This window comes from Falco biarmicus, chromosome 8, assembly GCF_023638135.1.
Source record: "Falco biarmicus isolate bFalBia1 chromosome 8, bFalBia1.pri, whole genome shotgun sequence".
NCBI classification, from domain to species: Eukaryota; Metazoa; Chordata; class Aves; order Falconiformes; family Falconidae; genus Falco; species Falco biarmicus.
In genome coordinates this window covers 688,052-707,459 of record NC_079295.1, presented here as the reverse complement: position 1 = coordinate 707,459, position 19,408 = coordinate 688,052, and the positions used below count along the sequence as shown (strand labels likewise).

Below are 19,408 nucleotides of genomic sequence, written 5' to 3'. Positions count from 1 at the left end.
GTGAACTTCACTTTGGGAAAGTGACTTCAGGAATTCCTTGCAGTCCCCCTCAGGCACCAGCTTCCCTGTACCCCTCTCCTCTCTGCTGGGTGAGTTGTGTCTGTTCTATTCTCAGTTGCAGGGAGCAGCAGGGAGGGAGTATCTCTGCCACCAGAAGAAAATAAGTAAAAACCCGCCAAATCTGTGTGTTGAGACGGGGCTTTTTGGGTTGGAAGAGGGGTGTAGGGACTGCATACCTGCGTCCTCGGTTGGCTTATCCCTGCTTGCCAGGGTGTCTGCAGATCTGCGACCCTTGGGACCAGTGTGTCGTCCTGTGCTCACACTGTCAAATCCTGTGTCTGTCGGGTGTGCTTTTCCCTGTCAGATTGCTTTCCCAGCTGCCAGGCAGCCCAGCGTGTTAGGGAATCCTCTGGATCCAGCAAGGGGAGGATTTGTGTCTGTCTTGGGTAAAAAAAGACTGGAGGAATGAGTCAACATGAAGGAGCTGTTGCAGCTTAGCTGGGGGCTGATGTAACCTGCTGACAAAAGTGGCTGTTTCTCCTCCTTGCTCCATTGTCATCTTCTTTTCCTGCCTCCCTAAGTGCCTGATTTTTGCCGTATTGACAAGTGCCAAAGGCTTGTTATGGACTGATGGAAGTGTTTGCTCTCCCTGCAGAAAGGAAAAAGCATCATTCTTAGGTCATTTCCTACTTGTTCTTTGTCATGCTGTCTTCTCGGAGATGTTTTATGTGGCTGCTAAGGCTGACATCTCTTGGCATCACAGAAGGCAGCTGCATGTCACATCTCTGTGATCAGGAAAGAAGAGACAGGCCTAGGGTGTAAGTTTTCTTAATCAGTGGCAGCTTTTTTCTGCCTGCATAACCCCCGTGCTGGGTCTGTTATGTGCTGCCACAGGGCGCAAATGGTTTCCCAGCGCCTTGTAACGAGGGAGGAGGCAGAAGACCTTCCTTGGGATTTCCTCTTCTCATGACGGTCGTAATGCGGGGTCCTGTCTCCTTCAGCCTGGTCCCTGACCTCCCTGATCCAGAGCCCTGTGCTCCAGGTGAAGCTCGCTGCTGCCTGGTTTCCAGCAGCGGTCGTACAGCCAGCTGCTTCGTCTTCAGGAGGGTGCCTGGTGGCTCAGTGCAGATCCCCTTCGGCGTTCCCAGGGATGCGCTGCTGTCACATTCAACTGGAGCTGACCTTGCAGAAGAGACCAAGTTTTGTTTGTTTTTTAAAAAAAGAAAAAAAGCTGTAACTATTTGTCTTGTCACTGGGATTCACTGCAGATAACTGATTTTTCAGGCAATGTATAAAGGCTCTTGGTCAGGTGTGGTGTAAGCAAGGGCAGAACACGCAGTTCCCATTCCCATACTGGCTTCTCCCCTCTAGCACACAATTTTTTTCATTTACTAATTTAATTGTTTATTACCTCAAGCCTTTGGCGACACTGCCTTTATTAACAAAACGGCCATATGGAGAGACAGCAAAACACGGAGGAGATAAACTTAAAAACAGTGCCGATGAGGGGATGCTGCTTTAGTGATTCTGTTCCTTGTTCTGGCTGACGGGCAATTCTGTTGCTCTCTGAGCAAACCGTGCCGGCTGGGGGCAGTGAAGGCTTTGAAGAGCATGTCAGCATTGACTGCAGTTCTCCCCAGCTGCTCTCACTGAAGTCGGAGCAGACTTGAATTGGCAAGAGGGTGGTTTTTAAATCTACTGCAAATTAACACCACCACCACCACCACCACCCCCGCCCCCCCAAAGCAGCTGAATAATTAGCCAGCGGGTCAGTGTTTGCTCCTAGTGAGACAGAGGCAGACAGTGCTGTGCCCTTCAAATGGTATCTGCAGTGCTATTTAGAAATTAGGGTTAAATTAACCTTCCAGGGTACGGGCAGCGCTAGCCCTGCATATGTGGCCTCTTCCAAGGTGAGCAGAACTTTTGAAGATGCGTAGGCTTAACTCTTTCCAGAGCTGTCCCACCAGAGCCTCATGGTGCTCCAACAGCTGACCTTTAGAATTAAACCCTTGGTTTGGGTTTAAAGGCTGTGCTGCTTATACAGCAGTACCAGTTTCTGATTTCCACCCAGTTTGGTTTTGCCAGAGCTGTAGGGAGCTTGTCATGTCGTGGCTGTTCTGGAATGTGGTACAGTGAAAGGAGAGACTGAAATGGCAAATTTTTCCCCCCAGGGCGGTCAAATGCTGGCAGAGGTTGCCCAAGGAGGTTGTGCAGTCTCTGTCCTTGGGGATCTTCAAAGGCCAAGGGCACACAGTTCTCAGCAACCTGCTCGAGGCGAGCGTGCTGGAGCAGAGGGCTTGGCCCAGAGGACCTCCACGGGTCCCTTCCAACCCCCCCCTCCTGTGTGGCTCTGTGCTTTGCTTTTCCTCCTAAAGCCCCTCAGCTCAGCCCCGATGCCCGCTGGAAAGGGTGCTGGGGCAAGGGACCATCCCAATCTCCTCCCCGAGGGTCCACCCCAGCACAAGCGCTCCCCACTCCACAAGACCCTATGGCAGACACAGTCAGGAGAGGGAAAAGATTCTTTTATTGTCAACAGCAGCTGCAGGGGCCCAGGAGTCACAGCGGTTCAGCCGGTGAAAATCAGTCGGCACCTGCAACGACAGAGTCAGAAAGCTCTGATAAGCCCCCAGAGGCAGGAAGAGGCAGGATTTGGTTCCCCCCTCTTTGGGGGACGCTGTTTCCGAGGAATTCCTCATGGCCCAGAAGGGACAGCTCTTGCTGGCCTCCACTCGAGGCCGGCTCCGGTGCCTTCTCCCCAGGGGTGATGTCCCTAGGGAGCTGTGCGTGCGCAGGGATGCTGACAGTGCCCCTGTGCCGCGCAGCAGGGCTCGACGGGGAGCCCCCGGGGAGCTGCCGTGGGGCTCATCCCAAACCCTGCTCAGCACCAGCCCTCGCCGGCCCTTGCCAGCCAGCTGGGCTGACTTAGGGCCGTGTTCAGGGCTGGGAAAGATGGGCAGCAGCGCGTGGTACGCACCTGGCCTTCCTGACATGCTGCAGCTTCCTGCATTTTCGCAGGTTTGGGTCCACAAAATCACTTCCTCTCTTCTCCTTTTTATTTGTGCTTGGCTGTCCCTCTCCTCTGCCCAGGCTTCTTTTCTCTTCCTTTTCCTTGACTTTTCCTTCTCCTGCTGGGAGCCTGCAAACCTTTCCATCCCACAGCGTGATGAGATGGGGAAAGCCCCAAGCCCCTGCAGCGAGCTCTCAGGTCAGGCAAGGGGAGCTCTTCCTACCTGGTTTCCTGGGGCAGGCTGGTCAGTTGTGGCAGGCGTGCCAGGGACTCTGCCGTGCCCTCGGGGGTGCCTGGAGGCAAATCTGGAGGTGCCTAAACCAGAAATTTGGGAGGTAACGGGTGGCAAGTGACAGCCTGGGGTAGTGAGGGCCTGACTGCCAAATTGCTGTATGAGCTCTACAGAGGAGATGCTGGTTTGCATCGTGCACATTTTGCACAGTCCAGCCAACGCAGCCTAGACTTGATGAAGCTGCGACGGAGTAGGATTTGAGCAAAAGCCCTCTCAAGGTGGCAGCTACTCCTTTCTGTCCTTTTGTGGGTATTTTGTAGGTATGTTTTGTTTGATGAAGCAGATCACACTTAATGAAGTGCATTCCAGAAACAGCCTTTCCAGTTTTCCTTAGCACGCACCACTCTGGGGGGAGAGGAGGAACCCCAAAGGCACAAGAGAGCGGCTGCCAGGAGGAGGCCCAGCGGCTGCTTGGCCTCCTGGGAAATTACTGTCCCACTTGAGACATGTTGCCCCAGCGTCTGTGGAGCTGCCGTACCTCTGCCGCTTTGGGCCCTGCCCCTGTGTCTCCCCCAGCTCCGCTGTCGATGCCCAGCAGAGAGGCGGCTGCATCCAGAAAGGCTTTTGCCGGATGCTGGGTCTCTGCTGTGCCTGCAGGGCCACTTTGCTCTTCGCACCGCAGCTCTGGAAAGCAAAAGCACGTGCAGCAGCGCGACTTCTTGGAAGTCAAGAACACCTAAGCAAAGCCCAGCCGAGCCCTACACCACTTGTCTCGTCAGCGTTGAGGTTTCTGGCATCCCAAGCCCCAGTGTCTGTGACAAGCCTCAGTCCCGCCTCCTACCTGTGCCCCGGTCCATGGGTGCTGGCACCTCCTCGGCTGATGGAGGGGAGAGGCCGGCCACCTCCTCCCCAAAGATGTCCCCGCAGTTTTCAATGAGGAACTCCACCAGCACGTTCACCTGCAGACATCAAAGCCTTGGTCTCAAGCCAGGTGCCTGCAGACGTGTCAAGCAGCCTTTCCCACTGCTGACCCTTCGCCTGCGCAGGCGGCTGCGGCTGGGGGTTGCTCTTCCAGGCACCCAGCCCACCAGCACTGGCCCAAGGGAGGAGGCAGCCAGGGACCTCGCAACAGCCAAGCTCCGATGGGCCGGGAAGGCAGCACTGGCTGCTGGGTAGGGCGTACCTTCTCGGTCACCGCCAGCATGGCCTGCAGCGGGAGCAGGTCCTCGTTGGGTGGGCTCAGCAGGTTGGGCCCGACGCAGATGGCCAGGTTGCTGCAGCTCATTCTGCTGGTGGCTGCGTTGTGGCCGATGTGCTGCAGCAGGGCCATCAGCCGCTTCAGGAGGAGGAGGTTGGCCGCAGGCAACTTGTTGGCCACCCTGGGGGAAGAGGAAGACAAGGCTGATGAAGCAGAGGGTGCCCACAGCCGTCCCTGCAGCTGGCCCCAGGCGGGTGGGAGCCAGCGGCCGTGTTGCACAGCTTTGCAGCTGCCCGAAAAGACAGCTTTCTGAGGAGCCCGTGCCTTTGCAGGCAGGTCCCAGAACTCTCCCGGTCCCTGCTCACCAGGCAGGCTGCTGCCCACACTTACGCTTTCAGCTCCTCCACCTTGGCCTGCTTGCTGGCCCTCTCCATGGCTGCCATCCAGTCCTCGTAGAGGTCGACGACAAGGAGCTTGGTGGGGATGCTTCGCAGGAAGTCCTGCAATGCCAAGGGCTGCAGGTGAGCCTTTGAACGCTGCAGGCCAGCCAGGAGCTCCTCCAGCTGCACGTCAGAAGTGCTCACCTTCAAGATGACGGCCAGCAGCAGCGCAGGCTGGCTTCCTATGTCGATGTCCTTGCCGCGGTCCAGGGCCTCGCGCAGCTGCCGAAGTTCTGTCCCACCGGCAGCTCTGCGGAATATCCCCTCCGTTGCTGGTCCTTGCTGGCGCAGGACAGCCAGCAGCTCCTGCAGGAGAGGCAGGAGGCCACTTGCTTGGCTGAAGAACCAAGCGGTGGCAAGGACCAGAGCTCTGCCCCAGACGTGGTTGCCTAAGCGCCACAAAGGGTCTGGGACCAGAAGCAGGTTCTGGGGGTGCAGAGCCCAGTGCCCTGTCCCCGCAGCTGCTGGGGACACGCAGGCCCTCTCCAGAGCAGCCGGAGGGAGGGCTGGGGACCCCGTCTGTCCAGGCTGGCTTACCTGGATGGGCCGGGGCAGCGTGTTGTCCTCCCCACAGAGGGCTGCCAGGGGCTGCCCAAAGAGCACCCTGCTGCAGCTGGAGCCCGCCTGCCCTGGCGCCTGGGCAGCGGCCGGGGTGCGCCGCAGGGCGAAGGGCCAGGGCAGCCCCATCCTCCTCCTGCTGGTGCTGCTCCCGCTGCTGCTCCCTCCTGCTGCAGAGGAAAACAGAGTAAGACGCCACCAATGGAGACCCCAGGCCAGCGGTCCCAGCGCCTGCCCTGCCCTGCGCTGCCCTGCCGGCAGCACGGTGCTGTGTGGTGCGGCAGGATGGGCAGGGAGGCAGCAGCTGGAACCGCGGCTGTGGCTCGGAGGTGTTGACTTAGAGGCTCTTGAGAGCCATCGTGCCACGGGGTCAGCCTGTGCCAGCCTTCGCCCTGCCCTTCTGCAAGCTGCGGGCAGCAGCAGAGGCTCCGTGTCCCCGCAGAAGCATATCCAGCAGGCACTGCCCAGCAGTTGTCCTTGTCCGTCCAGGTGACATCCTTCCGTGGGCTGCCCAACCTGCATGGCGACACTCGGGACAAGTGAGCACAGCATTGCAGGAGGTTGCCTTGCTTTCCCAAACTCACCTGGTGCGGGGCAAAGTCCCCCTGCGTTTGCAGATGGGGCCGTCGCAGGCCCTTGCTTGGGATGAGCCTGCAAGAACCAAGAATCGGGCTGTGCTTGGAGAGCAGCCCCGCAGCAGAAAGGGCCACCAGCAGCCTGAGCGCGGCAGAGCTGGGACCCTCTGCCCTCCCGGGCTCTCTTCCCCATGTGGCAGGGTTCCTCCCAGTGTCACCAGTCAGAACGTGCTGGCGTGCTGCTGGCTTCCCAAAACTCTCTGCTCCCTGAGTGGCACCATCAGACCCTCTGTCCCTCCCGCACAAGCTCACCCCAGTCCCTGCGCATCCCGGCGCAGCCAGAGGCAGGTGCAAGGCAGCCATTCTCACCTCTGCCTGTGCCTCCATCAGCCTCTCCAGGCTCCTGGCGCGCAGTGTCCTCCACTGGGCAGGAGAGAAGGAGGGGAAGAAGGTGAGCAGCCATGGCTCTGCTGCTCGGCTGCAGGAGCAGTGCTTGGGGACAGGGCCCAGAGCAGAGAGACACTCACGGCGTGGCGGCGGCTCAGCTCCCTCTCCAGGAGCTTGATGGATGTCAGATGGGTGACGCGGGCTCCCGTGCGTCCTTCTGGTGTCCTGTGCACCGGGAAGGGAGAGGGAGGGAGCTGGGTGAGCCCCAAGCCGTCTCTTGTCTCTTGTCAGGCAGCTGTGCCCGAGAGCTGCTCGCAGCCACGGGGGCACCTCCCCCAGCTGGGGGCTGTGTTCCCCCGTCCATCCAGCTTCTCCTGGAGCATCCCCCCGGCTTACCCCAGCAGCGTGGCCACCCACAGCTCCTTCAGTGCCTGGGATCTGCAGATAGAGAGGAGAGAGAGCGTCAGGCCCTGCTGCCCCCAGCCCTGGGCAAAGGTGGGTGCCTGCACAGCCCTGTGCTGTGGGGCAGGACAGAGGTGCTGTCCAAGCCCTGGGTCGCTCTGTCCTGCCTGAGCGGCTGCATTTGCCCTTCCCTTCTGGGGACCAAAAGGTGACCAGGGGATGCAGGATGGGGAAACATCCCACATCCCTCCCTCCCTGCCACCGGGCTGCCTGCCCCCTGCCCAGCTCTGCACGCAAGGCAGAGGCCTGTGTTCATGGGATGGCGTGGGCACGGCTGGGAACCTCTGCTGCCCGACCACGACTCACCCAAAAGTGGCGATGCAGGAGCCGGTGGGCCAGGCGAGGATGACAGAGGTGCTGTCCTCATCGGTGCCTTCCTCCTCCTCCTGTCCATCCTGCCCTGCAGCCTCCTTCCCACTGCTGAGCACCCACAGCTGGTCCAGCGCCAGGCGGAGCTGTGGGCGCAGGCTGGTGCCGTGTCTGCAGAGAGCAGAGGCGGGCAGTGAGCTGGAGGGGGGCTCCTTGGGCTGGGTCCCCACGCGCAGAGCCCTGTCCCCCACCTGCCCTTGGGACGGACATTGGTGCCTCTAGCACCGAGGGGCCGGGGCCTGGGGCTGGTGCCAGGGTGTCCCTGGGCCGGGGCTGGGGGCAAGGATCTGGGCTCTGAGGGTCTTACCGCAACTTGGCGACCACCAGTTCCTCGTGGAGGAGCAGAAGGCGCCTCTCGCTCCTCTTGCGGCCCCGCGTCAGCCGCACGTCCGCGCTCAGCACCGGCTCGGCGTCGCTGAGAGCCTCCCTGCAGAGCAGAGAGCGGCGGGCGTGAGCAACGCCAGTGCTGCGTGGCCCAGCTGTGCCCGCGTGTCCCCGAGCCCGGGGGGAGCCCACCTGGAGCCGCAGCAGCAGCTGGCCTGGCCCATCCTGCCCGGGAGAGGAGGGCCCTGGCCGTGCAGCGAGGAGGGGGCCCAGCCGGCGACGGCGAGGCTGGGAAGCGGGGTGCTGGTGCTGTGGCAGCGCTGCTGGGCCAGAGGCTGCCTCCTGCCAGCGCCGCTGCGTGCCAGCACGGCTCTGCCCTGCTGCCTGTGGTGGCCGTGGGCTCCCCGTGACCAACGGTCTGAGCCCAACGGAAAGTGGGCGGGGCCTGCGGGGCGGGGCTGGGGCCCTCTCCAGTATGGCCGGGCCTGCCTCGCCCCGGGGAGCCCCGCGCAGGACAGGGCAGGGGGCAAGGGCCACCTCCCTGCGCCTGCGGCCAGCGCTTTGCCCTGGGGTTTGGACAGGGTCCTGCTCGATAAAAGAAGCCGTTTTTCCTAGAGGTGACCGTTGTGGCCTGAGGCAGACTCCTCTTGGTGGAGGCCGGCCTAGCGGTCGGAAGGCCTCTGGCACACAGGCCGTGCCAGGCCTCAGGCCCCAAGGCGCTGGAACTGGAGCAGGCCCAGCAGGAGGAAAAACTTCCATTTTTACCAAAAGACGGGGGGACTAGCAGCAGTCAAGAGCCGCTCGTGTCCTGCCAGGCGCCACAGGGAAATGAAATGTGTGGTGAGCTTCGGCAGGAATTGTGGTGCCCCTGGAGCACCACCCTTGCTTGGGAAGGCTTTATTCCACCTGGGTGCTAAGGCTTCACCCTTGGCAATCAGGGCTGGATGAGCGCCACACAGGAGCCCCTGCCCTGTTAGCCATGACCTTCACCCAGCCGGTGGCCGACACGGCCAGGGGCGAGTCTGTGGGGTAGGCCGTGACCATGGCAAAGAAGGGGAAAAGTAGTCAGCTTTTGATGGCCTGTGTCTCGTTTCACTGTTGACCCTAAGCAATGCCTTGCTTCAAATAGAAGTGATTCAGAGAGTTACACACCCGCCCTGTTCAGGAAAAATGCAGGAAATCAGAGACATCTAGCAAATTCTCTTGTGGCTGTTGTACACTGCAGCAAGAAGCAGCGTGGGTCCAGTGGCTAATGCTGGAAGGGGAATTCAGCACTTCTGGGAAAGGGAGATAAAGGCACTCTTGTGGGCCAGGCTGGGATTGGAGAGCCTGGGTGGGTGTCTGGGGTCCCAGCTTTCCCGCAGTGCTGACTGTGGTGCCTGCTGCTTGTTCTTCCCTGCAACGCCGGTTGCATCCACCTGCTGGGGCTGTGCTTGGGAAGGGCTCCGGGGGTGAGCAAGCCCATGGGAGAGGCCTGGGGAGAAGCTCTTCTCCAGAGATCTACCAGAAACTGTCCAGAGCATCCGAGAGGATGCTCTGTATGACAAGGGAAGGTGCCCGTTGGTCCAATGTATGAGAGCCTGCAGGGCTCCCATCAGGGTCCTTTGACCTACCCATCCTCCAGCCAGCAATCCAGGTGCTGGGGGGTCCCATGTAGGTCTCCTGAGGTACCCTTTAGCCCCGGGCAAGGTGTCGTGCCTCAGTGTGTGCTTGCAGGGCATGTTTCCTTCCTGCTGACAAGGGCGGAATTGCAGTTAAATGCCCCTGGGCGATCCCGAGCCAAGCAAACTTTTTTCTATGGGTCACACTGCTTTGCAGTCCATGTGTGTGGTTCAGCTCCTGCATGGGAGCTGAGGACACGAGGTGACCTAGCTCAGAAGCTGGCCACTCTTGCTCCAGGCAGCTCCAGTTGCTTGCGTTTTCCTTCAGCTTCCCCAGCCTGATCATCTCCACTGTCACCTCCTCCCTGTCCTACAAGAAGTATCCCTATCCCAGCCATTAGGACAGTGGCACAGCACTCAGAATCCAGATCACTGGTAGAGAAGAAGGACAGAGGAAAAGAGAAGTTCTCCTTTGAAAGAAATCCTTCTTTGTCCTCCTTTAGCTACTAGTGGATGAAAAAAAGGGGGACAGAATTTCAGGCCAGCCACAGCACTGGCTTTCAAGCCTGAGCTTGTCATCTCATGGCTGTTCTGGAATGTGGTACAGTGAAAGGAGAGATAGAAATGGCAAATTTTCCCCCTCGGGGCGATCAAATGCTGGCAGAGGTTTCCCAAGGAGGTTGTGCAGTCTCTGTCCTTGGGGATCTTCAAAGGCCAAGGGCACACAGTTCTCAGCAACCTGCTCGAGGCGAGCGTGCTGGAGCAGAGGGCTTGGCCCAGAGGACCTCCACGGGTCCCTTCCAACCCCCCCCTCCTGTGTGGCTCTGTGCTTTGCTTTTGCCCTGGCAGAGATCTTCAGGGACTTTGTGCTCCGTTTTGTGTTGCCTTAGGGCTACGATGTGCTGTGGTTTGGGGGCAACAAGGTCAAGTATGTCAGAGGTCAAGCGAGTTAGTGTCAAAGTGTGTTACTGTAATGGACAGAATCTGTGTTTGTTGGCCCTGTGTTCCTGGGGTTATGGCATTTTTATCTTATCTTGTGATCTGTGTGGTGGGTTTTTTTTGTGGAGAGTGCCTTTTTTCAGCTATTTTGCCTTTGTGGGGTTTGGATGGGTGCCTTTGGTTTGTGTATGATGTTTCTTCTCGTTGTTTTTCTGCTGTGCTGGTGGATGGTGGTGGGCTTTTCTGTCTTGAAACCATCGATACTGGTCTAATAGATCTCCTGCAGGTCAGGCAGTGTCACTTCTGGCGTGGTCTGACTCATTTCTGGTGAGCTGGTAGGTAGGTGTGGAGGACTTGTGGTCCCTCCATGGAGAATGACTGCTAGAGGACTAACAGGCAGATCTGTGGAGGGGTGAGAGGACCGCTGGCCCATAAGTAGTGACTGTCAGAGGACTAAGTGTACTTGAATTTACGTGGGCTTCCAAATTCGTGGTTATCTGTCCTGCCTTGTGGAAGAGCCATGGGAAGTCACCAGCCACACAGAAGGACAAGGGGGTTCCCACGGGTACGTGGTTTCTTGGGTTTTGCTTTTGAGTAAGAAAGTCTTGTCTCAACATGAGTACAACTGTGAACGGTCAATTTTGCTGACTTTAGAAAGCAGGGAGTAGCACTTTTGTGCTGTGCCTCACATGGCTGCCAGGGCAGGGTGAGAAGCAGCAAGAGAATTCCTGCCTGGCACCTTCTCCAGGGGAGCCATGCTGCACTTGTCAAGGTGAGGGTTTTTTGGCTCTATATGATTGAAAATGTGAGGGGTTAATTTTCAGATCACAGAAATTAGGGAGCAGAACATTTGTGCTCTGCCTCACATGGCTGCAAGGACAGAGTGAGAAGCAGCAAGAGAATTCCTTCCTGGCACCTTCTCCAGGGGAGCCGTGCTGCACTTACCCATAGTGAGGGTTTTTTCGGCTCTGCATGATTGCAAATGTGAGAGGTCAGTTTTCTCACCACAGGAAGCAGGGAGCAGAACTTTTGTGCCGCGCCTCACATGGCTGCCAGGGCACGGTGAGAAACAGCAAGAGAATTCCTTCATGGCCCCTTCTCCAGGGGAGCAGTGCTGCACTTTGCCAAGGTGAGCTCTGGTGCTGCATGAGTGCACAAGGTTTTGGTCAATTTTCTCACCACAGAAAGCAGGGAGCAGAACTCTTGTGCTGTGCCTCACATGGCTGCCAGGGCAGGGTGAGAAGCAGCAAGAGAATTCCTGCCTGGCACCTTCTCCAGGGAGCACTGCTGCACTTTGTCAAGGTGAGTTTTTTGGGCTGTGCATTATTGCCACTGAAAAGAGGTCAGTTTTCTCACCACAGAAAGCAGGGAGCAGCACATTTGTGCTGTGCCTCACATGGCTGCCAGGGCAGGGTGAGAAGCAGCAAGAGAATTCCTGCCTGGAACCCTCTCCAGGGGAGCAGCACTGCACTTTCCCAAGCCATGTTTTTTGCTTCTGAATGAGTTCTAAAGTGCTGTGTCAATTTTCTCACCACAGAAAGCAGGGAGCAGAACCCTTGCGCTGTGCCTCACATGGCTACCATGCACGGTGGGAAGCAGCAAGAGAATTCCTTCCTGGCACCTTCTCCAGGGGAATTTCCCAGTTCCCGAGAGACTCCTGGCACCAGCTGCAAGGGGGCTCCCAGCCGAAGGGAATTGGGGTGGGAATTGGTGATGTCTCCTTTCCTTAGGCATGTTAACACTTTGGAATAACAATTGGATGCTTCGCTTCTGTTGCTCTTTTATCATATTGCTCACAGTAACTGCTACTGGTTCCTTTTATCATATTGCATGCTATTTTCTTTTATTGTAATATAAGAAACTGCGTTTGATATATTCCATCATTTGATATATTTGATAGATTTGATTATATTTGATGTAGAGTTCAGCTTTGCTGTGTATCCAGTCAGTCAGCAAAACATAATTTGGCGTAGTCGGCATCGTATGAAGTAAAACTCTCTCTATTTAAGAAGAAAAAATGTTCCTCGACTTGCTGTTGGCAGGTGGGAACCATTGCCTTACGGTGCTTGGGCCAGAGTGGTCTGGTGGTGCTGGGCAGTTGGGCCGTGCCAGGGACAGAGGGACGGGGGCAGGGGAGGGGGCGGGGGGAAGGGGTTTAGGGACGGACGGGTGGGAATGGATGAAGGTGTTTAGGGATGGAGCGGGGTGTGTGGGGGTGGGGCAAGGATGTGTGTTTGTGGGAGTGGGGGTGGGGGGGGTGGGGGGTGGGGGGAGGTGGGTGTGTGTGTATTGATAAACCGGGGGTGGGGGCGTGGGGGGGGTTGAGGGTGTGTGCGTTATTTAGAGAACAGATTGGGGGGCCTGGGGGAAGGGTTTTAGGGACGGACGGGGGGTTAATGGAGGCCTTTAGGGAAGAACCGGGGGGTTGGGGGAAGGATTTTAGGGACGGGCCGAGGGTGGGGGAGGGCTGGACCAGGGTCTGGGGGAAAAGGTTTTAGGGACAGGGCGGGGAGGTGGAGGTGGGGGATGACTTCAGGAACAGCCAGGGTGGAGGAGGGGGTCAAGGGAAGTCTTTCAGGGTTGTTTGGGGGGAAGGATTTTAGGGACGGATGTGGTGTCTGGGCGGACGTTTGATGCCACCGTATAGATTCCACTGTATATACGTTTATGTCCAGGGATTCTGTTAAGGGAAGGCTGCTGGCTCGGCGAAGGGACAAGATGTCTGAGCTCCCCAGTTACCACACTGATTTGGTGTTTAGCTCTACGTTAAACACACCTGCGCACAAAGGTTAGGCCAAGCTGACTCTCTAAAGCTGTTAGAAGTGACAAATTAAGGGACCTCTCATCCAGGGAGTCAGCCTTGGGAATGATGGGGAACAAAGAATGGATGGGGAAAAGATCTCCGTTCTCTTCAGTGATGCAGAAAGAGCCTCTGGGTGAGGACGTTGTGGCCACAGGAGGAGACAAGCCGATAGAGTGCTGCGATCCGCAGAATGTTGGTTGGAAGTCGGGCAGAGGTAATTGTTGTGGGGGGAGATCGCGACCTCTGACTCAGATAGCCCCCCGAGAGAGGGCAAGGCCCCGCTTGGGGAGCATGGGGAGCTAGTAAAAAACCTCAGCAGTGCTGTCTGAGGGTGTGTGCTCATTTGTATTAAAGCAAGAAACTTGTAACCCATCCTGTGCCTGACTGAAAATGCATGTGTAATGCGCTATGAGTGTGCAAGTGCTCTGCTGTCCATAGTGCGTGCCCTCGAGTAACTGGGTGAGCACGCTCAGAGGAAACATTCCCCCGTGCTCCCAGCACTGCCATAAAGAATGCCTGCCTTCTGAAACTTGCAAGCAAGGCTTAGAGGGTTTCTCTCCATGACCGACTTTATGGCATCATTCCCACCATACTGCAGAAAGCAAATCTTTTATTGTTTGGTGGTGAAAGCAGCTTGGGCAGTGTCACTGATGTGCAGCACTTTTTTAACCTCAGGTCTAAAGTGCCACCGGTCCCACCGTGGGGTACATCCTTCCTCAGGCTTTCACCAAACGGAAAGGATGCATCAAACCCACCCCACAAACACGTCCTGCACTTTTTTTATCTTTCCTGGAACGTGGGGACATGACCCTGCTGGGCCATCAGTGCCACCTGCCTGGGAGCCAAGATGGTGCCTTTGCATTCCAGGCTAGGAACTTACCTTCTTTTTTTCCTTTTCAGTGACTTTAGAGCCATCCTTAGGGAGGCTGGTTAAGCTGGTTTACTGCACAGCTGGTCGCCAGTGGAGGGAAATGGTAAGCTCCGCTGTTGCCTTTGGTGTTAACTTGTTACTGTGTCGCTCATTTGAGTGATCTTCTCATGCCCCGGCAAGCAGAAGCTATCACTCCACTTTAGGCCTTGGTCTAATAGTCATGCAAAGCAATATTGAAAGTCATTCTGAGGTCTGGAACAGGCCCCAATATGCATTTTATAAAAGTGCTTCTTGGCTGCTGTTTATCTTTGTATGGGGTTTTTTTCCCATTTCTCCAGACTGCTGAAGCTCTGAAAGGCGCCGATGAGCTGCTCTCCCTCAGTTTGCTCCTTTGCCTTTGGGGAGTGCGGTTCATGTTTTCTTCATGGCTTTGCAGAGGAGAAAATCCATGAGTACACCACCTTGTTTTTTTCACCTAAGCTAATTTCCGAAACTGCCTCCTTTAACTTAAACATGAAACTCTTCTTCACCTCTTTGTGCACTTGTAGAAAAGCAGGGTGGGGTGGGGGGTGGGGGTGTCTTCAGGAAGTGCCTGCAAAAGAGCCTTTGGGAGATCCTGTCCCTTGACTCACATGTGGGGTAGTGAAGAGTCTGAGAAAGTCATGGGTGTTTTGGTGTTCACCTAAGCAGGTTTTCGTTTTGGTTTTTTTCTTTTTTCTTTTTTATCTTATGTAGCTTATGTCACCAGGTAGTGACAGCCTGGGGATGACAGGAGGGGACAGCAGGCAGTGGCAGTGTGGAGTGTGACCAGAGGGGACTGTAGGCAGGGACAGGCCTGGGGGTTACCGGAGGGGACAGCAGGCAGTGACAGCCTGGGTGGTGACAGGAGGGGACAGCAGGCCATGACAGCCTGGGAGGTGACAGGAGGGGACAGCAGGCCGTGAAAACCTGGGGATGACAGGAGGGGACAGCAGATTGGGACAGCATGGGGGTGACAGGAGGGGACAGCAGGCCATGACAGCCTGCGTGGTGACAGGAGGGGACAGCAGGCAGTGGCAGCATCGAGGGTGACAGGAGGGGACAGCAAGCCGTGACAGCCTGGGGGGTGACAGGGCACGGGGCGGTGACAGGCTGGGGGACAGCAGGGACACCGGCGGCCCAGGCGGGGCTGATGAAGGCCCCTCCCCCAGGGGCGCTGAGTGGCCCCCTGAGCCCCTCTGTCACAATGCGGAGCCGCCTGGGTTGCCATAGCGAGCAGCTTGGCCTGGCAGCGCTGGTGCGAGGAGGGAGCGGAGGCCGAGCCAGGGCCTGTCCCCATCGTCCTCCCACCGGGGCTGCGAGGAGGAGCCGGCGGGCTCAGCCCGCGCTGCTGGCCCCAGCCCCTCGGTGGGCCCTGACCTGCTGTGGGGGCCGCGAGGCCAGCTGCTGCGTGAGGTGCCATCGCGGAGCGGGCACCGCCTGGCCCCGGCCATGTCGTGTGTCCACTACAAGTTCTCCTCCAGGCTGAACTCTGATGTGGTCACCTTTCACGGCCCCCACATCTCCCTGCGCGACCTCAGGTGCCAGATCATGGGCTGCGAGAGGCTGAAGGCGACCCACTGCGACCTGCAGGTCACCAACGCCCAGACCATGGAAGGTGCGTGGGGGCGGCGGGCGCGGGGACCGGGGACCGGCCGGCTGGCGATGGCGCAGGCGGCCAGTGAGGCGGTTGGGCCACGGCCGGCAGCGGTGACTTGTGCTGGGGCCTCAGAGCTGCTCTTCCGTGGTTGTGCGCTGGCAGCTGCCGTCAGGGCTGTGTGCGCAGCCAGGCACAGCAGCGTACGGGGTCCGTGTGCGACACCGCGCGTGGAAGGGGTTTGGTTTCTGGGAACCCTTCTAGCTAAAACGATAAGGGAATGTGGGACAATGCCTTGTCATCACAGACCTGCCAGATTTCTTTGAAAGCCGGCAGAGAAGGCTGAACATGATAGAAAAGGAGTGGGTGGCTAATTTAAAGGGGAAAAAAAAGTGGGTTTGGTGACTGAAATTTGTCTTCAGCTACTTTTACTCCACCGCGTTGGAAAAGCGGTGCTTGGCTGCTGCAGAAACTGCTCAGTAGCAACGTTTTGGATCAAGAGTGTATCTGTGAGTGAGAATCTATGCAGACCCTGGAAAGCCATCTTGTAGACGGGTGTTCTGTCTAAAGTATACTTGGCATTTCTTGCTAATACAGCTTCTTTGCTGCACCATGCTACACATTCATTCAGATGCTATTGAGCATCATTTCTTCATTTCTTTCAAACGGTGCATTTTTGTCGTGGTACTGCGTGTTAAACGGTGTCAGGGCAGTACTGAAGTTTTATGGCAGATCAGTTATGGTGAATATACCTAGAAATGTTCTTAGAGAAACCCTAAGTTCTTTTGAATCTGAGAAATGGTGCTTGATTCTCAGAGACGGTAATGGTTTTGTATTACTTAGTGTGCTGTTTCAGTTTGGTAATCTACCGTCTGGCAAAGCTTGCATGTGATTAAAGACTTTGGAATATGACTTGTCAGAAATACAAAGACTTGGAAACCATCTCCATTCCTTAAACATTCAAATTTTATCGGTTGGGTTTTTTTTTCTTTTTTCCTGTGGTTCTGTGACATTCCCACAACAGTCTTGTCGTTACAATGTGTACTCATAGGATTTTTTCCTCTCCCTGTTTGATGTATTAAAACTTAAACAGAATAACATGCCTGCTGCGGTAACTGTAACTTTGGCCCCAGCCTTTCAAGTGGTTGGACCTAAACACGCTGTTTACCTACAGATAGGTAAAGTATGTTCAGGACAGTATCTGTGAGCAGACTTAACAGCACGGTGTTAGGGGTCTTGGGGGTGTTACGGGATCGCGTGTCATATACAGCAGTAGAGACAGACATGCAGGTAGAGGCAGACGTACAGGTTGTGACACAGATGCTTACTGGAACTTTTGTAAGGGTGTTTTCCCCGTGAAAATGCAAAAAATTCCCCAGCGGTTGTCAGAGCAAAGCTAAGGAATACATTTCGGTGTCATTTATGTGTATGCCAGATTTTGGGGTTTTATACATAACCGTGACTTTCCGTTTTTATTGAACAGCATCTACGTGTTTAAAGTCACCTTCAGAAGATGAAGGAAAGAACTAGGCCTGGATGTCCTGCCTAAAGGGGGTTCTTGGAGATCCTCCCTGTGGAGATATGGTAGTGGGTTTTATAACTTTGTGCAGGAGTCCTGACTAAATGTTGGCATGATCTTGGAAAGACCCTTCAGTGAACCTTGAGTGAAGATGGCCAACTTGTTCAGAGTTTTCCGAGCCGCGTGATCACGGAAATCTCGTAATAGAAGCAATGCTAATAGAAGCTAAAAGTAAACAGGATTTTACACATCACTGGGGGGAAAAAAAAGAGATGGTGGACTCTTTTTGAAGATGGTGGGAAGGCAAAATGGATGGTTGGGATGTGTTTTAAAAGGTGGGAGGCGGGGTGGGGGTGTCCTCTTCCGTGCTCGCTATTATAGAGACATGTTCTAGGGTTTTGTAAGCTAACAGGAGCAAAAGCAATGAAAGTTAGATCAGGAAAGAGCCTCATGTTTTAGCAGACTCTGCTTTAGTGACTTTAGAGACCATTTTGCTGTTGGCATTGAAACGATTCAAAACAAGTGGAAAAGATTTTGCTGCTTGTGTTTGACTATCAGACCTGAAGATTTCTGGAAAGGTACCGTGAGTGTGTGGACATGATAAAAGCATGACGCTGTGTGTAAAATGTTGCTTTTCTATCCGTAAAGGGTTCCCTGAAGTGCTATGTCATGACATATTAATATCACTCTTACGAACTGACTGATGCTTTCTCTGTATTGATGTTGTTTTCAGAATACACAGATGACAATGCCCTGATTCCAAGGCACTCATCGGTAACTGTTAGGAGAGTCCCTGTTAGAGGAGTTAAAGCTACCGGCAAGACAGACCTTGGGTAAGTAGCCATAACGCGTTGTGTTCTTTGGGAGGGGTTTCAGTGTGTTCACCTTCTTTGTGCCTGTTGGGTTACGGAGGCATTCCGGTTGTCTCTTTCTTGTTAAAGCTGCTGTTAAATTGTGTTGTGACAGGGCAGATTTGAATGTATCTGTCCCAAAGCAGACTTAGATTTTTCAGCCCGCTGGGACGTGGCATTCAAAGTCCAACAGTGGTAGCTGTTCAGACGTTTGAATTGGGTTTGTTCTTGGGGTTGGTTTTTCTGAGAGTCAAGTTCTCCATCCTGTTTCCTCTATGCAGAGAGATTCCTTATTTTATGCTTTTGCTTGTATTGCTTGTAGAGTAAACGGAGAGACACATTGCAGTGTGAACTGGTAATTGGTTCCCATCTGCCAGCAGTCCGAGTCCCAGTGTTTGACTGCTTCCTTTGTTTGGGGGCGGGGGGGCAGGGTATTCTTACACCCCAGAGGGGTGGGGGGTGGCGGGGCTGCATGCTGTCTCCAGAGGAAAGACTGAGAGTGGCCAGCTGGCAAACCGTGCGAACAAGAAGTTTCATTCTTAAGTGATTCCTATTAGTTTCCTAAAGACAATGCCTGTGTCGGGCAAGAGAAAAAGAGCAACGTCCTAAAGCGTATTGCCTTTTGTGCCAGGACGGTGAAGGAGCAGTTGATCTTTTCCAAACCTGAAGCTCAGAAAGCAGTCGAGCACATTCCCAAATGTTGGTAGTTACCTTTCTAAGTTTGATTTCACCCTAAGCTGCTCTCTGTGCTCCAGGTATTACTGCTGTATTCCTCAGATTTATGGAGGACAGAGATCTGATTACAATTGCAGATATTCAAATGTAAGCCTGACTACAGCATTGTTGCTGTCATCGATGTATTCGTCCAGTCCAGTTCTGTATCAGCTGCATCAGCATGGTTTGAATGGTCATGTTTTCCAGCCTTCTTCAAGACAGACCTCTCCTCCACCATTAGTAGATATTATTGACTTGTGGTTATGCCGTGTCTTTCTAATGTTAGTTCTCAATAAATAAAGTATACCGGCGAGTTTCAGCGTGTCTCAAACAAACAGTACAGCAGCATCCTAGTACCCATGAAGCATCTGCAAGCAAACCCCCCTGAATTTATGTGGCTCTCCTGTAAGCTTTGGGCATATTAGTGCTTTCAGGCACTACCAAGAGTTTCTGGATGCCACAGCACTGTGCTGCTAAGCATGGCCTTGTTTGGGGGGTTAATTTAGATCGGGATGCTTAGTGCTGTCTTGTCAATATAGCCTCCATTTCTGGTTGGATGACACCCTCTCCTGGTGTTGGAATGCTGCCCTAAAATGAGAGGCTAGGTGCCACTAGCATCAAAGATCCAAGAAGCACCTGCACGTGGGGATAAGGGATGAATGCCGCTGCTCTGCTAAAGTTGCAAATGGATCAGGCAGGTCAGCTTTCTATTCCTTCAGCTGGAACCATTGTGGAAACAACTGGTAGAGCTGTTAATGTTTGGGAATGGTGAATGCATGCTGTCATGGTGGAGAGGCCTTCAGGAATGTGTTAGTCACCTTGTAGTATCTTCCTCAAGGCAAGTGGATGAAGAAACCATGGTGTGGTAATCTAAAGCTTTTCCTCGCGCTTCCTCATCTTCAGGAGGTACGTGGCTGTACTTGCGAGCCTGGTGGTGGTGTAG

At 55.2% G+C, this 19,408-nt stretch overlaps 1 protein-coding gene across 1 annotated transcript; it reads left to right on the top strand.

Annotated features, from left to right (window-relative positions):
* The first annotated feature begins 15,236 nt into the window (after window positions 1-15,236).
* LOC130153730 (E3 ubiquitin-protein ligase RBBP6-like) lies at window positions 15,237-19,408 on the top strand. The gene is made up of 3 exons (XM_056348998.1): window positions 15,237-15,402; window positions 17,634-17,733; window positions 19,369-19,408. Exons 1-3 carry the CDS (start codon window positions 15,237-15,239, stop codon window positions 19,406-19,408), a joined length of 306 nt encoding a protein of 101 aa, XP_056204973.1.